The 16,237-nt window shown below is 37.9% G+C and overlaps 1 protein-coding gene across 4 annotated transcripts in view; it reads right to left on the bottom strand.

Annotated features, from left to right (window-relative positions):
* The window catches only part of PRTG (protogenin), a 112,584-nt gene extending 97,588 nt beyond the window's left edge, over positions 1 to 14,996 (bottom strand). For 2 of the 4 annotated variants that reach the window (XM_039865520.1, XM_039865521.1), the window contains exons 1-2: positions 14,775 to 14,995; positions 12,300 to 12,602 (exon numbers count right to left, since the gene is read on the bottom strand). In XM_039865520.1, coding sequence (XP_039721454.1) covers positions 12,300 to 12,602; positions 14,775 to 14,886 — 415 coding nt within the window. In that variant the 5' untranslated portion in view covers positions 14,887 to 14,995. Of the gene's footprint in view, positions 1 to 12,299; positions 12,603 to 14,054; positions 14,205 to 14,774 lie in introns of those variants that run through there. The other 2 variants (XM_039865519.1, XM_039865522.1) reach the window with 2 other exon arrangements.
* Between the last annotated feature and the right edge of the window lie 1,241 nt (positions 14,997 to 16,237).

Here is a 16,237-nt window from a genome sequence, read left to right as displayed (position 1 = left end):
TAAACTAAAATTCTCTACTACCACCCAATTCAGAAACAAAATGCAAACACCTGGTTTACTTGATAGGTTATATTCTCCACTTGGTAAAGGTTGTACAACTTCTGACAAATTCTGCAAATCTGCTTGAAGTAAACCTTGTTAGTAACCTGTACATACACACATAAGCATCTTCCCATAAGATGTTGCAATCCTTGCTGCGATAATAGCCATATTTCTGCTTTAAGAACTGGAAGTACAGGATATTCAACACTGTACTAGAAAATCTAGCCAGAGTAATTAGATACAAAGAAGATATAAAAGGCATCCAAACTGGAGAAAAAGAAGTAAAACTAAGTCATTCACTGATAACATGATCCTATATATTAAAAACTCCAAATCATCTACAAGAAAGCTATAATAGCTAATAAATGAATTCAGAAATTTCAGGGTACAAGATCAACACAGATAAAGCTGATGTGTTTATATACACCATCAGCATACTCTAATATTTACAACAGTATCTAAAAGAATAAAATACATAAGAATAAATTTCACCAAAATGGTGAAAGATTTGTATATCTAAAACACTAATGAAAGAAAAGAAAGACCTAACTAAATGGAAAGATATACACTGTTTATAGATTACAAGACCTAATATTATTATCAACATGACCTAAAGCAATCTACAGATTTATGCAATCCATAACAAAATTGCAACATTCTTTTATGCAGAAATGGAAACCAATTCATAGGAAGTTGCAAGGGGCCATGAATAGCCAAAACAGTCTTAGAAAAGAACAAAGCTGGAGGACACACATTTTCTTATTTAAAAACTTACTAGAAAGCTAAACAGTATGGTACTGGCATAAATGTAGACCTATAGACCATGAAACAGAATTAAGAGTCCAGAAATAAACCCCTATATATCTACGGTCAATTGATTTCAACAGGGGTGCCAAGTCCATTCAATGGGGGAATGAATAGTCTCAATAAATAGTGCTGGAACAACTGAATTTGCACAAGCAGTAGTGTTAAGTTGGACTCCTACCATTTGATTTAGTAATGGATTCTTAGATATGACACCAAAAGCACAAGCAACAAAGAAAAAACAAATTGGACTTTATCAAAACTGAAAACTTTCGTACATCAAAGAATATTATTAAGAGAGTGAAATGACAAAATACAGAATTAGGTAAAATATTTGTAAATCAAAAAACTAATTAAGGGTTTGATATCCAGAATACATACCATAATTCCTACAACTAAACGACAAAAATAACAACAACCCAAATTTTTTAAATGGGCAAAGGACTTGAATAGATATTGCTCCAAAGAAAATATACAAATGGCTAATAAACACATGAAAAGATGTCCACATCATTAGTCATCAGGAAAACACAAATCGAAACCACAATGAGATAGCACTACTCCTACTAGGTCGATATTAAAAAAACGTGTTGGTGAGGATGCAGAAAAGTTGAATCCCTTGGGCATTTGCTGGTGGGAACATAAATTGATGCAGCCACCGCACAAAATAGTTTGTGGCTCCTAAAAAACTTAAATGTTGAATTACCATATGACCTAGCAATTCCACTCCTATATACCCAAAAGAATTGAAAACAGGGACTCAAACAAATAGTAATTGGATGCCAATGTTCATTATAGAATTATTCATAATAGGCAAAAGATGGAAACAATCCAAGTGTCCATCAACAGATGACTAGATAAATAAAATGCGGTATATCATACAATGTAATATTATTCAGTAATAAATAGGAACAAAGTACTGATACGTGCTATAACATGTACATGAACCTTAAAAATATTATGCTAAGTGAAAGAAGCCAGACACAAAAGTCCATATACTGTATGATTCCATTCTTATGATATATCCAGAATATGCAAATTAATTGAGATGGAAATTAGATTAGTGATTCCAGGGGATAAGAGAGGGGAGAATTGGGATATGTGGGGCTTCTTTTTGGGGTAATGGATATATTCTGGAATTAAATAGAGATAACGGATGCACAAAACCCATTGAATTGTACATTTTAAAAGAATGAACTTTGTGGTATGTGAATTCTATCTGAATCAAACTGTTATTTAAAACTTTTTTCCATGCTAGACATAGGCCGTCATCATTCCCCTCTTGCCATGAAATAATAATGACGCATACTCAACCACTTATTTAAAACTTAACCTTTTTATTATTACAAAAGAGCTTCATTCCATTGCAGGTTATTTAGAGAGACATTGGAAATCACTGCTTTATAGCAAATTTTCATTTGGACAGATACATCAACAAACACTGAGCCTCTAAAAGGACTGGAGCTCAATTTCCTTGCATTGAGAGTACATGCAAGAAAATGAATTCCACAAACTGTTACAGGGCAGATAAAAATTGAAACACATTAGTTATTTTATTTTAAAATCACCTATTTACCAAATCAAGAACAAAATCCTATACAAGTACTGTAGTAAAGGGTAAGTTGTGCATGGTAAGGTCATATTTTTTAAATGAATATTAAGAAATTCAAGAAATATCTTTAATTTCAGGGTCAGTTTCATTACTCTTCCCTTTTTCATAATCTGGATTTGATGAGACATATTTGAATATATAGAAAGACGCATTTCCACACAATACACAGGAGAAATAATATTTTTATTTAAGCATTGAGAATTCATGACTAGGAACAGCAAACCTGAGCTCTGATCCCAGATCTAGTAGCTGTGCCTTTGGGCAAGGCAGTTATTCCCCTCCATCTTCATATTCCTTATTTGCAGAATAGAAATTTCTAAGACTGCATGTTGTAATCTTTACTCATGTTTGGTGGAAGGCAGAATGACACTGCAAGTCAAATTATGGAGCAAGGACTATCAACTGACTATTGGATAAGTTTTAGGGAATCTTAAGGTTCTCTCTTCAAAATGTCCACTACCAGTATCTTAACAAGTATTTAAAAGTTTAAAGATCAATGGAAAATAAGAATGTATTTTCTTTGTCTCTCTTTTATTTCATTTTTTAAAAATTTCTTCTGAAAGTTTTTTATCAGGGCAAAACTTCTGACTGTCAGCTTCCTTCTGTCCTAATAAAGAATGGTTGAGTCAATTCTAGTATCTTAAGGAACTTCTCTATTGACCCGCTGTGGATCCACTTACAATTTCTCATTGTACTATTTGCTAAGCAGCAAAATTCTCTCTCTAAATATCAGAGCTTCCAAATTAACATCTGGTGGACTGAAAATTAAACTTTGCAAACTTCACAAAGTTAAAATTTCATAATTTTTTTTGTCTGTATACTTCCTATCATGTTATTACCACAGATTTCTAAAAATGTAAATCATCCAGGTAAAGATACTTGCAGGCTTTGAAAAAAATCATATTCCATCACTGGGATAACTTTAATCATCCCTTTGGTAAAAATTTTGGTAATATTATTGCTTTTCTGAAGTTGGCCCCTCATTTAAAATTATGTAAAAAGTATTATAAGTCAGAGCATGGAAATGTGGCTTTCTTGAGCATATAAAAAGCGAGTTATTTTTATTAAGAAAACAGCAAACACATATAATTGGTAAAATCATTTAAGAAAAGCTATAATCTCCCTTTTAAAAAGGAAGTACTAAAATGGCAATACCAACATCAAAGCATTTTTTTCCCATTATGTGTCCACTCTGGGTTCAATATTTTAATTGAAGTTACTGTAAATCCAATCAGAAGGAATCAAGCTAATTCCATTTGAAAGCTGGGGTGGGGGGTGTTAAACCTTATCATTCTTAATAGGAATTGGTGGTGGTGGTGGTGGTGGTGGTGGTGGGGAGCCAATATAATCTACTTCTATTAAAACACATCCTCAGGAGAGTTTAGCAAAACTCTCTTAAAATGAAATCAGCACTACTTTTCTTTTAAATACTGAGTCAATAAACATCAGAATACACCATTATTAGCAGAATCAGCCACGTATTTGTAAAATTATACCTCTCATATACTATGCCAACCTTCAAAGTGGTACAACTACCCTGAACTGTCCAGTCTCACAAAGTAACTTATTTTTCTAGGCTCTTAAAAATAGTACTAGTTCAAAATCACATGATACCACTTACATGTGGGATATAAACCTAAAAGCAGCAAGTGAACAGGACAAACAGAGACTCAGGGACAGAACAATGGACTAGTGGTTACCAGAGGGTAGGGGGCGGGGGAGAGGGAGAAGGTAGATGGGGTAAAGGAGGTCAAATTTAGGGGTTAAGGATAGGGTGAAGTGGGTAAAGGGGATCAGATATATGGTAGCTGAAGGAAACTGGATTTTGGGTGGTAATCACACAATAGAATATATAAATGTCAAATTATAATGTACACTTGAAAATTATATAATTCTATTAACCAATGTTACCCCAATAAACTTAATTAAAAAATAAATTAAAAATAAAAAAATTAATATCTGAAGTTAAAAAAAAAAGTACTAGTTCAAATTATCATATTGATTTACGATCTCTTTCTCTCCAGAAACAGATACCCCTAAGGTTCAAGGCAAAAGTGTGAATTCTTAAAAGTACCAAGTTAAATAATGGCCAAGCTTCTTAAGTTTGTTCTCAAGTGACTTAAATGGTTCTCTTGCAATGTGATTGGACTCAGTTTTATAAAACGTATCATTTATTGGCCACTTACTTACAATTATAATAACAGAATTATAAAAATAAGGGCACTGTGTTTCTCAACATCCATTCCTTCTTTTGTTTTTTTTAGTTACCTATTTTTACAGATAAGACAAGTAAGGATCAGAATGATTAAGTGATTTGTCTAAAGTCATAAAATCACCAGCAATAGAGAAGAAATTAATGTTTGACCCTCCTGCCTTTTTGTCATACTTTCTGTTTTCCATCGCAGCTGCCAGCAACTCAATAAAAAAAAATACAGCAGCACTAAGTATATTTACCATATATTGGAACTTGTCAATGTTATAATTTCTTTATGAAAAAGAAAACAGGATCTCAAGCACATTGTAATTCTATTTTGACACAATTCCTGTTTTCTTTAAATATAAGAAAAGTATGCATTCTCATCTTCTATTTCAAACTAACGGATAATTTGTTCTGCTCCAAGTACTTTTTCAGAGTAGAACATATGGTACCAAATGTTCAGCCAGCCTTGCCTAGCATAAAGTCACTCATTAAAAGATTCTGCTTCCTCCTTCATCCATCACAACTTGCCAGTTAGGCCACCACCACTGGCTATTGACCTCTAAAGGTGACCACCTACCTGTATCAACAATCAAAACTTTTACTAGCATAAATAGCTGACCAAATAGAAGCGCACACAAAGAATGATATCTTAGGGAAGATAAAAACTATAAACTTCCTGTTCACTACTACTAAGTAATCTAAAACAAACATTTCAATAATAACCACTCAAAATTTTGTCTGCAAGCTTCTACGTGCTAATTAACATACTATAGTATAATTATTTTCCCTTTATTCACCCTTTGATGCCCTCTCAAGATGCTACAATCTTTACATCATTATCTACAGGAAGTTAAACTGCTTCTGTAAGTGTATGGTACCACTGAATTAGCTGAAAAGATTTCTGTTAACCATTCGCCTAATGAACCACCTACTACACAGCAAATGTTATTCTCTGGGCTCTTAATGTCATAATACAGTTTTCTCTCCATGCAGAGCATTACAAAAGATGTTCTTTAACATTTACCACCCATGGAGATTTCTCACATCTTTTCAACTATGGTGTCCATCACACAGAGAAAATAAAAGACTGTATAAACAGGGTTAAATGAAATTTGCATTTATTCTTTGACTAGATAGCCCCTCCCTGCCGCAAAAGATCTAAAATATTGGAATTCAAATAAATGGACCTACAGGACAGTGAACTTTTAATAGTTTTTAATATACCCTGTGCATGAAAGACAAACAATGACCCAAACACATTTTTTTAATCCAGCTTCCTTGACAATCTTAAAATAGTAAGTAGCTTTCTAATCAATACATTTAGCATTGTTAACACCAGAAAAATAAGGTAGAATATCAAGCATAAGACAGAAACAGTTAAAATAACTAATGGCTCCAGATGACTTGGAAAGAAATTTTCTACTACTTTCAGAAACATCAGTAGTTCTCAACCAGGGGTGATTATGCCTCCAAAACATGTTTTTTTGGTTGTCATAACTGGGCGGGGGTACTGTTGGCATCTAGTATGTAGAGGCTGCTACACATCCAACACTGCACAAGACAGCCTCCACAACAAAGAATTATCCATCTCCAAACATCAATTGCACCAAAGCTGAAAAACCCTGAGAAATGTAATGCGCAACAAGAAATATCTTTTTCTTTCTTTCTTTTTCCTTCGTCATCATCATCATCATCATCATCAATTACTATTATTATTTCTGATAAATGGTGGAATGGAAGAACCATTCTGAGTAGTACTAAAAAGACTACAAAGCAATAAAAAGGCCATTTTGGAGGATTATTCCAAAAGAATACAATTTTCTTTAAAGAAAGTGCATATAAAGCATCATTTAAAAAAATAATAATAACTGTCACACTGTTCTAAACAGGATTTACTGTAGTTTCACAAAGTAAATTTTTAAAAGAAAATTTCTTTTCCATCAAACCAAAGAACTAAATCTAGTGAGGATACAAGTTTGAAAGTAGAACCCTGAACAAAGATTGCACTCTCCAACAGTCACTGGATTAATCTAGCCACTATAAATGCTGCTTATAAAATAAATACAGATATAGAAACACAAGGAAAGGGCAAACTCTTCAGAAATTGAAAAAACAAACATTTTAATTCATGCCTTCTGCTCAGTCTATAAGAATTTGACTTTTAAAGCTCATCAAAAGCAGTTTCTGAGAACCAGAGGTTAAAAAAAAAAAACAAGGAATGTAAAAGTCAGGAAAGTATTTGTCAGATTAGTGTCAGAGACCTTTGTGAGGATGACGCCTTTATCCTCTGCAATACGTATCCCTACAGCAGTTCACTTAGCTTCAGAATTACAGCCGCTAAAGGTAATTTGGTACATTTTTACCTTTTTTTGCACATCATCATTGTCAACTGTTGACTGTAAGCTTGCTCTGGGCAGGTTACCATGTTAGAGCAGCTGCCAATATTGCTTCAGTGATTACGACTGTATCTTCTCTTACTTACCAAGATTTAAATAATGGGTTTTAAAAAATGCTTCAATAAAGAGTCTGAACACTGTAAACTATCTAAAGTATTAAAACAGTGCACTGACAATGCAAACTTAATTTGGGGTACAATTTTTAGGATTTCTCATAAAACACTCAAGAATCATAGTTGTTTTAAAATTCAAGTATGATACTCAACGAAATGCCTGACTCGACATTACTGATTATTTATTAAGTAAATAGTAACTGCCAGTTTAAAAGATGAAAGTAATCATTCCTAACTGAGTGACCCTGCCTATGACACATAAATGTCATCTCTCAAAACTGTAGTCGAGAATACTAGGGTTTTCAAAAAAATAACCTCACATGCATTTATTTATTAATTGAAATCCTCTTTCAACCTAAAACCCTGCTTAAAAGATTTGTTTTTTGCTATTCTTTTAAATTGCTCTGGACTTCATCAATAGGCCCAGCTGTTAAATTCAGGAGCAATGGCAACAAATCCCTGGGCAAACAAATGCTATGAGTGAGACCCTTTCTCTAGAATAATCAGAGATAGTTAATGAACAAGAGACATACCAAATGCCCTTTCAAAATTCCATTAAGAAGCTGGACAGAAGCAAAATAAACAAACACACACACACGATTATATTTAATATAATATATATATATATATATATTATATTTAATATAATCGTGTGTGTGTGTTTGTATATATAATCTTGAAGCAAATTATAATTCTACCCCTCAGTGAATCCTTGTTTTTTTAAAAAATAAAAAATACAACAACTTTGAAAAAACAGTGAGATAGTATTACACATTTCTGAAAATGAGAAACGATCCTAATTAGGGCAAAGTGAGAAAAACTGGTCCCATCACCCAGTGATTATCAGGTACCTAATAAATCTTTTAAGTAGACAGACTCTAAGAATCTTCAGGTGTTATTGTAAATACAACTGTAGAACTATATGCGCTTTTACTTCCTTGAGTCAGCTCAGGCAATTTTAAGATGGTCAATTTTTTCAATTTTTAATTTAAACATATATTTTTGAGCCATACCCCCTTCTCTTTAAAGATGATTTTTTTCTTGGATCTCAAGATGCATCATCTGAACCTTACCTACAGGCAGATTGATATAAATATCTCAGTTTTGTCTTATTTTTCCAAAATAAAATGACTTCTACTTTTTGTGTTAGCACTCCTGAATTAGGGCAGGTAACTTAACAGCTTGATTTGAAGTGAAAATGCACAGAGGTAAAAGATGCTATCCTTTACAGGGTGTACAAATCTCAACAAAACGTACAATGTACAAGATCTTGGTTCCAGGATCATTAGTAAAACCCAAAATCTAGGCTAATAGTCTCATAGTTCTTATCTTTCTCTTTTCAATAGACCACCTACTCTCTTTCTTAACATGACTCTTTAAATATTTTCAATATATTTTAACTTTTCATCTTAAGATCAACTTTAGGCTATAATTTATGTATTACTCTTTAAGATAGAAACCACACTCACAAGACAGTCTTTCATTAACTCATATACACACATACAAAAAACCCTCAAGTTTAATCTCAATTTAAACTGAAGTAATAAAAATTTTATTCATGGAGAAAAAAATCAATATCCTTTTAAAGGAAACGACTATTGCTATGTAAAGTTATAGAAATGGACCCCTCCTCCACCCCAACAACTTCATGGATGCCAAAACTAACCTCAAAATTTTGGCGAAAAAAAAATTCCATCATAAAGTTACAATAATTCTATGGTCTTCCAGCTACAAATGCTCACTTAAAAAATTATTTTTCACCCAAGTGAACAGTCCTGAAAAACTTAAGAAATATAAGCCAGCTTTATGTTCTCTTTCCTTCTATCCTATGACTTCAATTTCCACCTTTTAAGGAAAAGAAATAAACAACTAGCTTCCTGTTCAATCACTAGCTTACAGCCAGTCCTTTACACATCACAGAACACAACTCCCCTCCTTCTTTACTTCTCTCAAATGTCTCTTATCTTAATTTAAACTTGTTGAAATATGAGACCGTTTTTACCACACTAATGCTTTCCTATGAAATTTATCTTACTTATTTCAACATTAAGAATGCAAGAAATGTCAAGATGTCCATAGATTATTTCTTACTCCTAAGACATTTAAATTATTTACATAGTGAAGACTTAGCGTCCATAAAAGTGAAAATTTGATTTGCCAAAAGCGTAAAATACTAAAATTTATAGGAAACAGTTTAATCTGCTATTCTTACTATTGTATACAACTAGAAAAAGGGCCTCCCACATCACTCCCCTTTCTATTCCAATTACATGAAAATGTAAAACAGCTAAAATAGCTATCAATAAAAAAGATTACCTTTTCTAAAAAAAACCCTAAATATTACTTTAACCCTATACTTTCCTTTAAAAATGGGATGCCTTAGAAAAACTAAGTTGGACAAATTCTTTTGTGCTTGGATGAACAACAGGAAAGCAAAGCCTCCAGGCCTTTGGGGAGGAACCTTGTCCCCTAAGCAGGCTCTGATGTGCTTGGGAGATAAGGCTCCATGGTGACACTTAAGGAAAGGCCTGTTCACATTTGAATTTCTGCATTCCTCAAGAACAATTCATGGCAATAACTAACTTTGCAGAAGAGCTACATGAAAGCTTTGGCCAATGAATGAGGGTCATCTGCTCTTTATCACAAGGGTAAACCTCATCCTGGCCAGTTTCTAACCTTTTAACCTTGTGAATTCCTAATTTACACATGAATAATGGAATTCTTGCCTAGAGTGCAACTTTCAGCTTCTAGTTCCTAAGTTTAGAAACCAAGACTTGATCGCTTGTGTGTTAAAAATCTAAAACTTGCACAGATTAAAGTTTTAGATTTCCAGGTGCTGTATTATTACACTTCTGAACCAAAAGATATGCTTGCTGACAACATCTTTGACCAGAAAGTAAAAAGAACATACTTGCACCCTGCTGCTATCAATAACTAGGAGAGAACCAGCTTAAGACAAAAAAAAAAAAAAAAAAAAACCACCACACAACAGAATGTCCACTTAATGCCTATTCATCTTCCTGTTTAATATGTATTACATCTTTACCCTGAACACAGCATAAAGTCATTTAAGCCTGTATCATTGGACACTGCTTCTTAGATATCAGAACTAACTTTATGAATTCAGACTCTGAGAAATCTCATACTTCTAAAGAAAAATCTAAACATTTATTTTAAATCTATAACAGTGAATGCAATTGCTTAGCAAAATACCTCCTCAGAGCTAAAAAAAAAAAAGTGTACATATGAAAAGTGTGGTCTCTATGACTACAGTGGATATTTAATAGCAAAGCAATGTTCTACATAGTTTCACTGGAAAGTTTTTTATACTTAAAATATGAAAACTACTTCATTACAAGAGTCTTCAAAATGATTCACATCTAATTAAATATTTATTGTTAATTTTTATAAAGATACAAAAATGTACAGACAATACTAACATTTATTTCACTGTTACTAACATTTGTTACACTGTTCAGACTATTTATTAAATCTGAAAGCTTTGTATGCTTTCAAAGTAGTTCTGGATGCCCTAGAATCCTGTCAGGCTTCCAAGGAGGTCCTGGAAATAACGTGTGGTCATGACAAATGCTTCATCTTTTCAAAGCCCATCATCCCCTCCACCTTTCCATCTTGCCCCTCCCCTCTCCAACAAGGTAATATCAATTACAGTTCCTGGGTATAAAAACCCAAGATTCCTCAAACCCCAAGAAGTAAAATAATTACAACTCACCGAAACAATTCTACATTGGACAAAAATTAAGTAAAGAGAACATAAGTATAAAAAGCAGTACTGCACAGAAAAAACACTACTCAACAAGAATAAAAATGACTATTGGCCAATGACTACAGCAAGAAAAAAAAAAGTTTAGCAGAAATTCTCTCAGGTTTATGCTATTCTTGGGGGGAAGAGAGTTAGAATTGAAAACTTGCCTATTTTTCTGACATTTATATATATTTATATATATATAAATCTTTGTTTATAATTTATTTTCTATAATTAATCATTACTGTAAATATAAAATAAATTGCTAATATGAGGGTGACATAAATATGGCCATGGATTATTACAATAAAGTCACCTAGGAAACTCCTGCCAATTGCTTCCTGAATTTCAACTGTGTAGACTTTAAAGAAACTATTTCCTAAAGATTCACCTTTATCTCAAGAGCTCCCTCTTCCTAGTCTTTATCTTGTAAATGACAGATTTGTAGATATAGTACAAAATCGATCTTTTTGTGGATCAACAAAAGCATGTAGCTAGGATGCCTGCAAAACTATTTCTAAGATAGTTTTGTGTTTTGATTTAAAAATTTAAATGGTCTGTGGTAATGTTGAGTGCTGCACTGTGAGTTTGATCACCTAAAGAAGTGGAAAGCCTCAGTGGGGACAAAGAGTTCCCTATCTCCCCTAGGCCCATCGTTACACTCAACAGCCATCAAGTCTACCATCAAGCAATGGATCACGTGGACAAATGGTTGATCGGATCGGGATGTTAATACAAAAGAAATCATTAGACAGCAAACTTTAAGACAACTGGAAAAAAGTGGGCAGATCTGGTTTAAGTCCATTAGGCATAATATGGAAATGGCCTTAATCTCTTTCTCTCCCAGCAGGAAAAGACTAGGAACACTTCAAAGGCTTGAGAGTTACTGACCAATGCCCTCTCTTACAATTAAAAGCAACATGGGTGATCTTAAAGGAATCAGAGAAATGGAAGGTTGGGCTATAAGAAAGATTTAGCACTCAAGGGCCATCTACAAAGCAGAAAGATACACTGTGGTTTTAAATTTTTAATTACTAATTTACAAAAGATGAAATTTTAGAACAACTATTGGTGTGTTGGCCAAACTTTTATACTTAACTCTTCTCATAGTGTGAAACAATTAAATTTATATAAAGCCACCTCTACAGGTTTTGGTGTTCTAAACCTAATTTCACTTTTGTTCTCAATCACTCATTCAATTTATTTTTCTCAGATTTTTCTGCATACCTTAGTTAGCATCTAATATCTGCAGGAAAATTCTTAATGTTTGTGTGATTTCTTAGGGCTAGTTATAAATGAAGCAAAAAGTCATCAGAATGTAGCAACGAAAAATGTCAGATAATCAAGAACTTAAATAAACACTTACTTGATAAGGTAAGATGAGCTTTTTGACTAAGAATGGCTCCGTATTTGTTCATTGCCAAACACTGATAAAATCCTTCATCAGACTGTTCCCCTCGCTTGCCTTCCATCTCACTGATGTATAAAGAGCCGTTAGACAGAACCTGGATCCGTTTATTTTCAGACACTTTTGCTCCATTTTTCAACCATGTGACCTTAATGGGAACTTCTCCATGAGCCTGGCAATCTAACACAACTGGCTCCTTTCTTGTGACAGTTACATCCTGTGGTTCTTTTATAAAAAACAGTTCACTAAAGCAACACACTCCTATAAGGAAAAAGGAGAAAAGGCATATCCAGAATTATAGGTATAAATACATTTCTTAACATATAATTGTAAAACATATTCAGGGTGTAATAAAATAAGTTTAACAAACCATATTAGTTAATTCACAAACATCTTAATAGACCAATCTAAGTTTCCGCGAACCTTTCTAAGAAACCAGAGAAATCACCTTTGTACAACATCTACACTAAAAGCATAGGGAAGATGTCAATAATTTCTATGCCTTGTAAGAATTCTGTTCTCAAGTTTCTTGCTAGTTTCAAAATCATCAGAACTCATGAGCACAAGCTGTTTGCTACTTTTACAAGCTTGTCAAAAAAGATCTTGAACAGAGTAAGTCGTAAAAGTCTAATTTTACAAGAAATCATTAGCAAAATTCCAAGTCTGTGAACAAGCAAGTTTATTTCCTTGTCCCTTGAAGTGTTTTTGGAACCCTTGGCACCTACTCCTTTGGGAAGCGCATTTATCTTTTGTGACAAATTACAAGTTTGCATTTTTATATCTGCCTTTTTATAGCAAGGACTGTCTCCTCTCTTTGAAAGAGACCCATTTACTTAATTTCTGCAGAGTCAGGTAGGTATTTAAAGGACAAAGAGTTGACTTTGAAAAGTTGGTAACTCTTGCTGCTTGTACTCGGTGGGTGATCGGATTAGGAAACTTTTATTTCATTTTTTTAGAGCTGCCAACCGTTGGAAAAAATGCGTGACTAATTGGTCCTTACTGTCTAATAGGGAGAGGAGATTGCTTAATCAACCAGTACACATTTTTATCAGAGCAGAGGAAGGGCTTTATCCTAAGCATACACATCGCCCCCGGTCTCCCCCAGGATAAAGCATCCGTTGACCACCTAATACCCTGTGTCACCTCCTGCATTTAGCGCAAAGGCCAGCCAAAGTCTTGCATATTGATTGGGGCCCAGTGGAGTGTTAGGGATTTGGAGGAAAACATTTCATCTTTCTTCTGACTGTTTTGAATCCATGATTACAAATCCCCGGTCTCTGTCTCTCATCAAGGCAGGTCCCCCATAACCTCACACGGTAGTCACGCTCCCACGCCCGGGCTGACGACTTCTAATGTATGCCCAGGGCGACGCGAGCGACCCTAACAGCCTCGCACTGGGAGGACAACTCCGGAAGGCGCCCATTGTGTTTCCGAGTCACATCTGACTTTGATCCTTTTCTCATGCTAACAGAAAACTAACTCCTCCAGAAAAAAAGAAATCCCAGGGTTTGTAACCTGTAAATAAATAAACCCATTCCCCTGAACACCCTCTCCACCACCAACAACCACATCCTCTTCACATTTTTTATCTCTTTGAGGATAAACCAACACGGATGAAAAGCAAAATTAGTTCATCCAAGTTTGCGCAAGGCTAACCTGGAGTTGAGAGGAATCTTCAGATTCGTACACGCCTCAGGCCCTGCCCCAAAATACCTGGCTGCGAGAAATAAATCCTATTTAGATGCCTTCCTTCTCAGCTTCGGGTACCTTTCTCCCTCCTCTCCCGGGCACGAATCGGCCACGCAACTTCCAACTCTCTTCTCTCCAATTCCACCCCTCCTGTCTCCTCCTTGCTCCAAGAAAGTTGGGGGGCGGGGACCAGGGGTGCCGACCTGGGCGCTGAGTTCACCTACCCTCTCCCCCGCCCTCGAACGTGGGGGAACCCCAACTGCAAACCCGGGAAGCCGCGCAGAATCGCCGCGCCCCCTGCGTGGTGAGGCTGCCACTAAGGAAACAATATAAATAAAGCCACGTGCGGCCGCAGCAGCCCCGGCGGGCGGGCAGCGTGGAGCAGTAGCTGGCCACAGAGGCCAGGACGCGGCCGGAGGGCGGACAATGGCGCGGGGAGAAAAGGGCGAGAGTGGACAGCAGGCGCCCGGGCCCTGCATCCTGCGGCCGGGGGAGCGCAGCGGAGAGAGGCAGACTCTGGGAGAGGTGCCCACAGTCCTGCCCGTGCTCCTGCAGCGCCGGCGGGCCACTCGTGCCTCCAGCAGCCGCTCCCGACTAGCTGCAAGGAGGGGACAGTGACCGGTGGTCAGCGCCACCGAGGAGGACCCCAGCCCCCCACACACAACACGCACCCCCTGCGTTTCCTCTCTCCCCAGCCCACTCGCGCCGCTCAAGCCCCACAAACGCAGAAGAAAGCGCGCCCACCTGGAACGGAGCCGAGGAGCAGCAGGAGCAGGAGCAGGAGCAGGAGCGCGCGGAGCAGCAGCAGCATCCCTGGCGGCCGCGGCCGGGCGAGGGGTCGCAGAGAAGGCGCCATTCAGCGGGGCTGCGCGGGCATGCTCCCCGGCCGCCCAGCAGCCGCTGTCCGCCTGCCGTCCCCCGCCTCCGCAGCCCCCAGCGCCGCGGCTGGACACGCACCGCCTGGGCTTCCCGCTCGGGCACCCGCGTGGCGTGGCGTGGCGCGGGGCGGCCGGCCCTGGACTCTGAGGTTGCGGCGAGGCCGGCGCACGGACACCCGCTCCAAGGAGGCGGGGGGCCCCGAGAGTCCGGCCTGGGGGCGGAGTGAGGCGGTGGCTGGAGGAGGCGGGGGCGGCGGAGTGGACAGCACCGCTGCTGCCGGCCTGGGGACTACTTTCTACATCTGGCCCCTGGTCTGGGGACCGCGAGGTCGGCGCGGCCGGCGGAGGGAGACGCTGGGAGGGGGCCCGGTGGCGGCCGGGTCGCGGCCCCCGGGGTGGCGGAGGACGGGCCCCCGCCGGACAATGCACCTGGGGGTCAAGCCCCGGCTGAGGGTCTCTGGCCCGCGTCCCCGCCCCCTCTGCTTCCCCGCCACCGTCGAGGACAGAGCCACAAAGGCCGAGCCTCCCGGCCCAGCCTGCCCCCGGGGCCCCTCTCCCGCCGGCTTGTTTAGGATTCGGGCAAGGAGGAGGCGGGGTGGGGAGGGATGGTGTTGAGAGACGTGGAAAGGCCGGAGACTTCTCCCCTGATGGCCCCTGCCCATCCCCCTCCTTCCCTCACACGCTGAGGCCCTGTGGAGGGAACACTATTTCCCACTTCAGAGATTTATCAGCGGGACTGGAGTGATCAGCTCCACATTTGGGGACAGCTCTTATCCTCCCTGCCTCCATCAGATGCAGCACTGGCCTAAAAGCATCTCCGGAAGAGTGCCTTGAAATGAACAATTACCTTTTGGGGAGACGGTTTATCATCTCTTCTCAAGTTAGTGAAGTTCCATAAGTCGTGAGAACTTTGCACACAAAAGGCCCTGTCTTAAGAGTTGAGGGGGACATTAGGAGATTTCTAGATAATCTGAGCTTGCTCTGGGGGACTGGGCTTTGATAGACTACCTGGTTAGAAGTCGAAGTGACTAGGAAAGACACAAATGTGAATTTGTTCACATCGCTTAAAATTAAGGATAACAAGAGGAGTTAAAAGGTACATTAAAAAATGTAATCAGATGGCTAAAGATGTGTTGATCATAGAGAGCTTTACATGTGGATTAGCATTTGCTAATCCCAAACTAAATCTATGGCACATGATGAGGGCATAGGCTAAAATCTAACCTTAATGAAAAGTGCTGACAGAACTCTAGCTTTCGTCACTAAGACATCAACACATTGTCTTTGGCATGTTTCAGAAAAACTTATGGAAAAAAAGGGGATGGGGAA

This window comes from Pteropus medius, unplaced genomic scaffold, assembly GCF_902729225.1.
Source record: "Pteropus medius unplaced genomic scaffold, Ma_sr-lr_union100, whole genome shotgun sequence".
In the NCBI taxonomy this organism is placed as follows: domain Eukaryota; kingdom Metazoa; phylum Chordata; class Mammalia; order Chiroptera; family Pteropodidae; genus Pteropus; species Pteropus medius.
The sequence above is the reverse complement of the archived record's forward strand: the minus strand, read 5'-3'. Positions and strand labels throughout refer to the sequence as shown.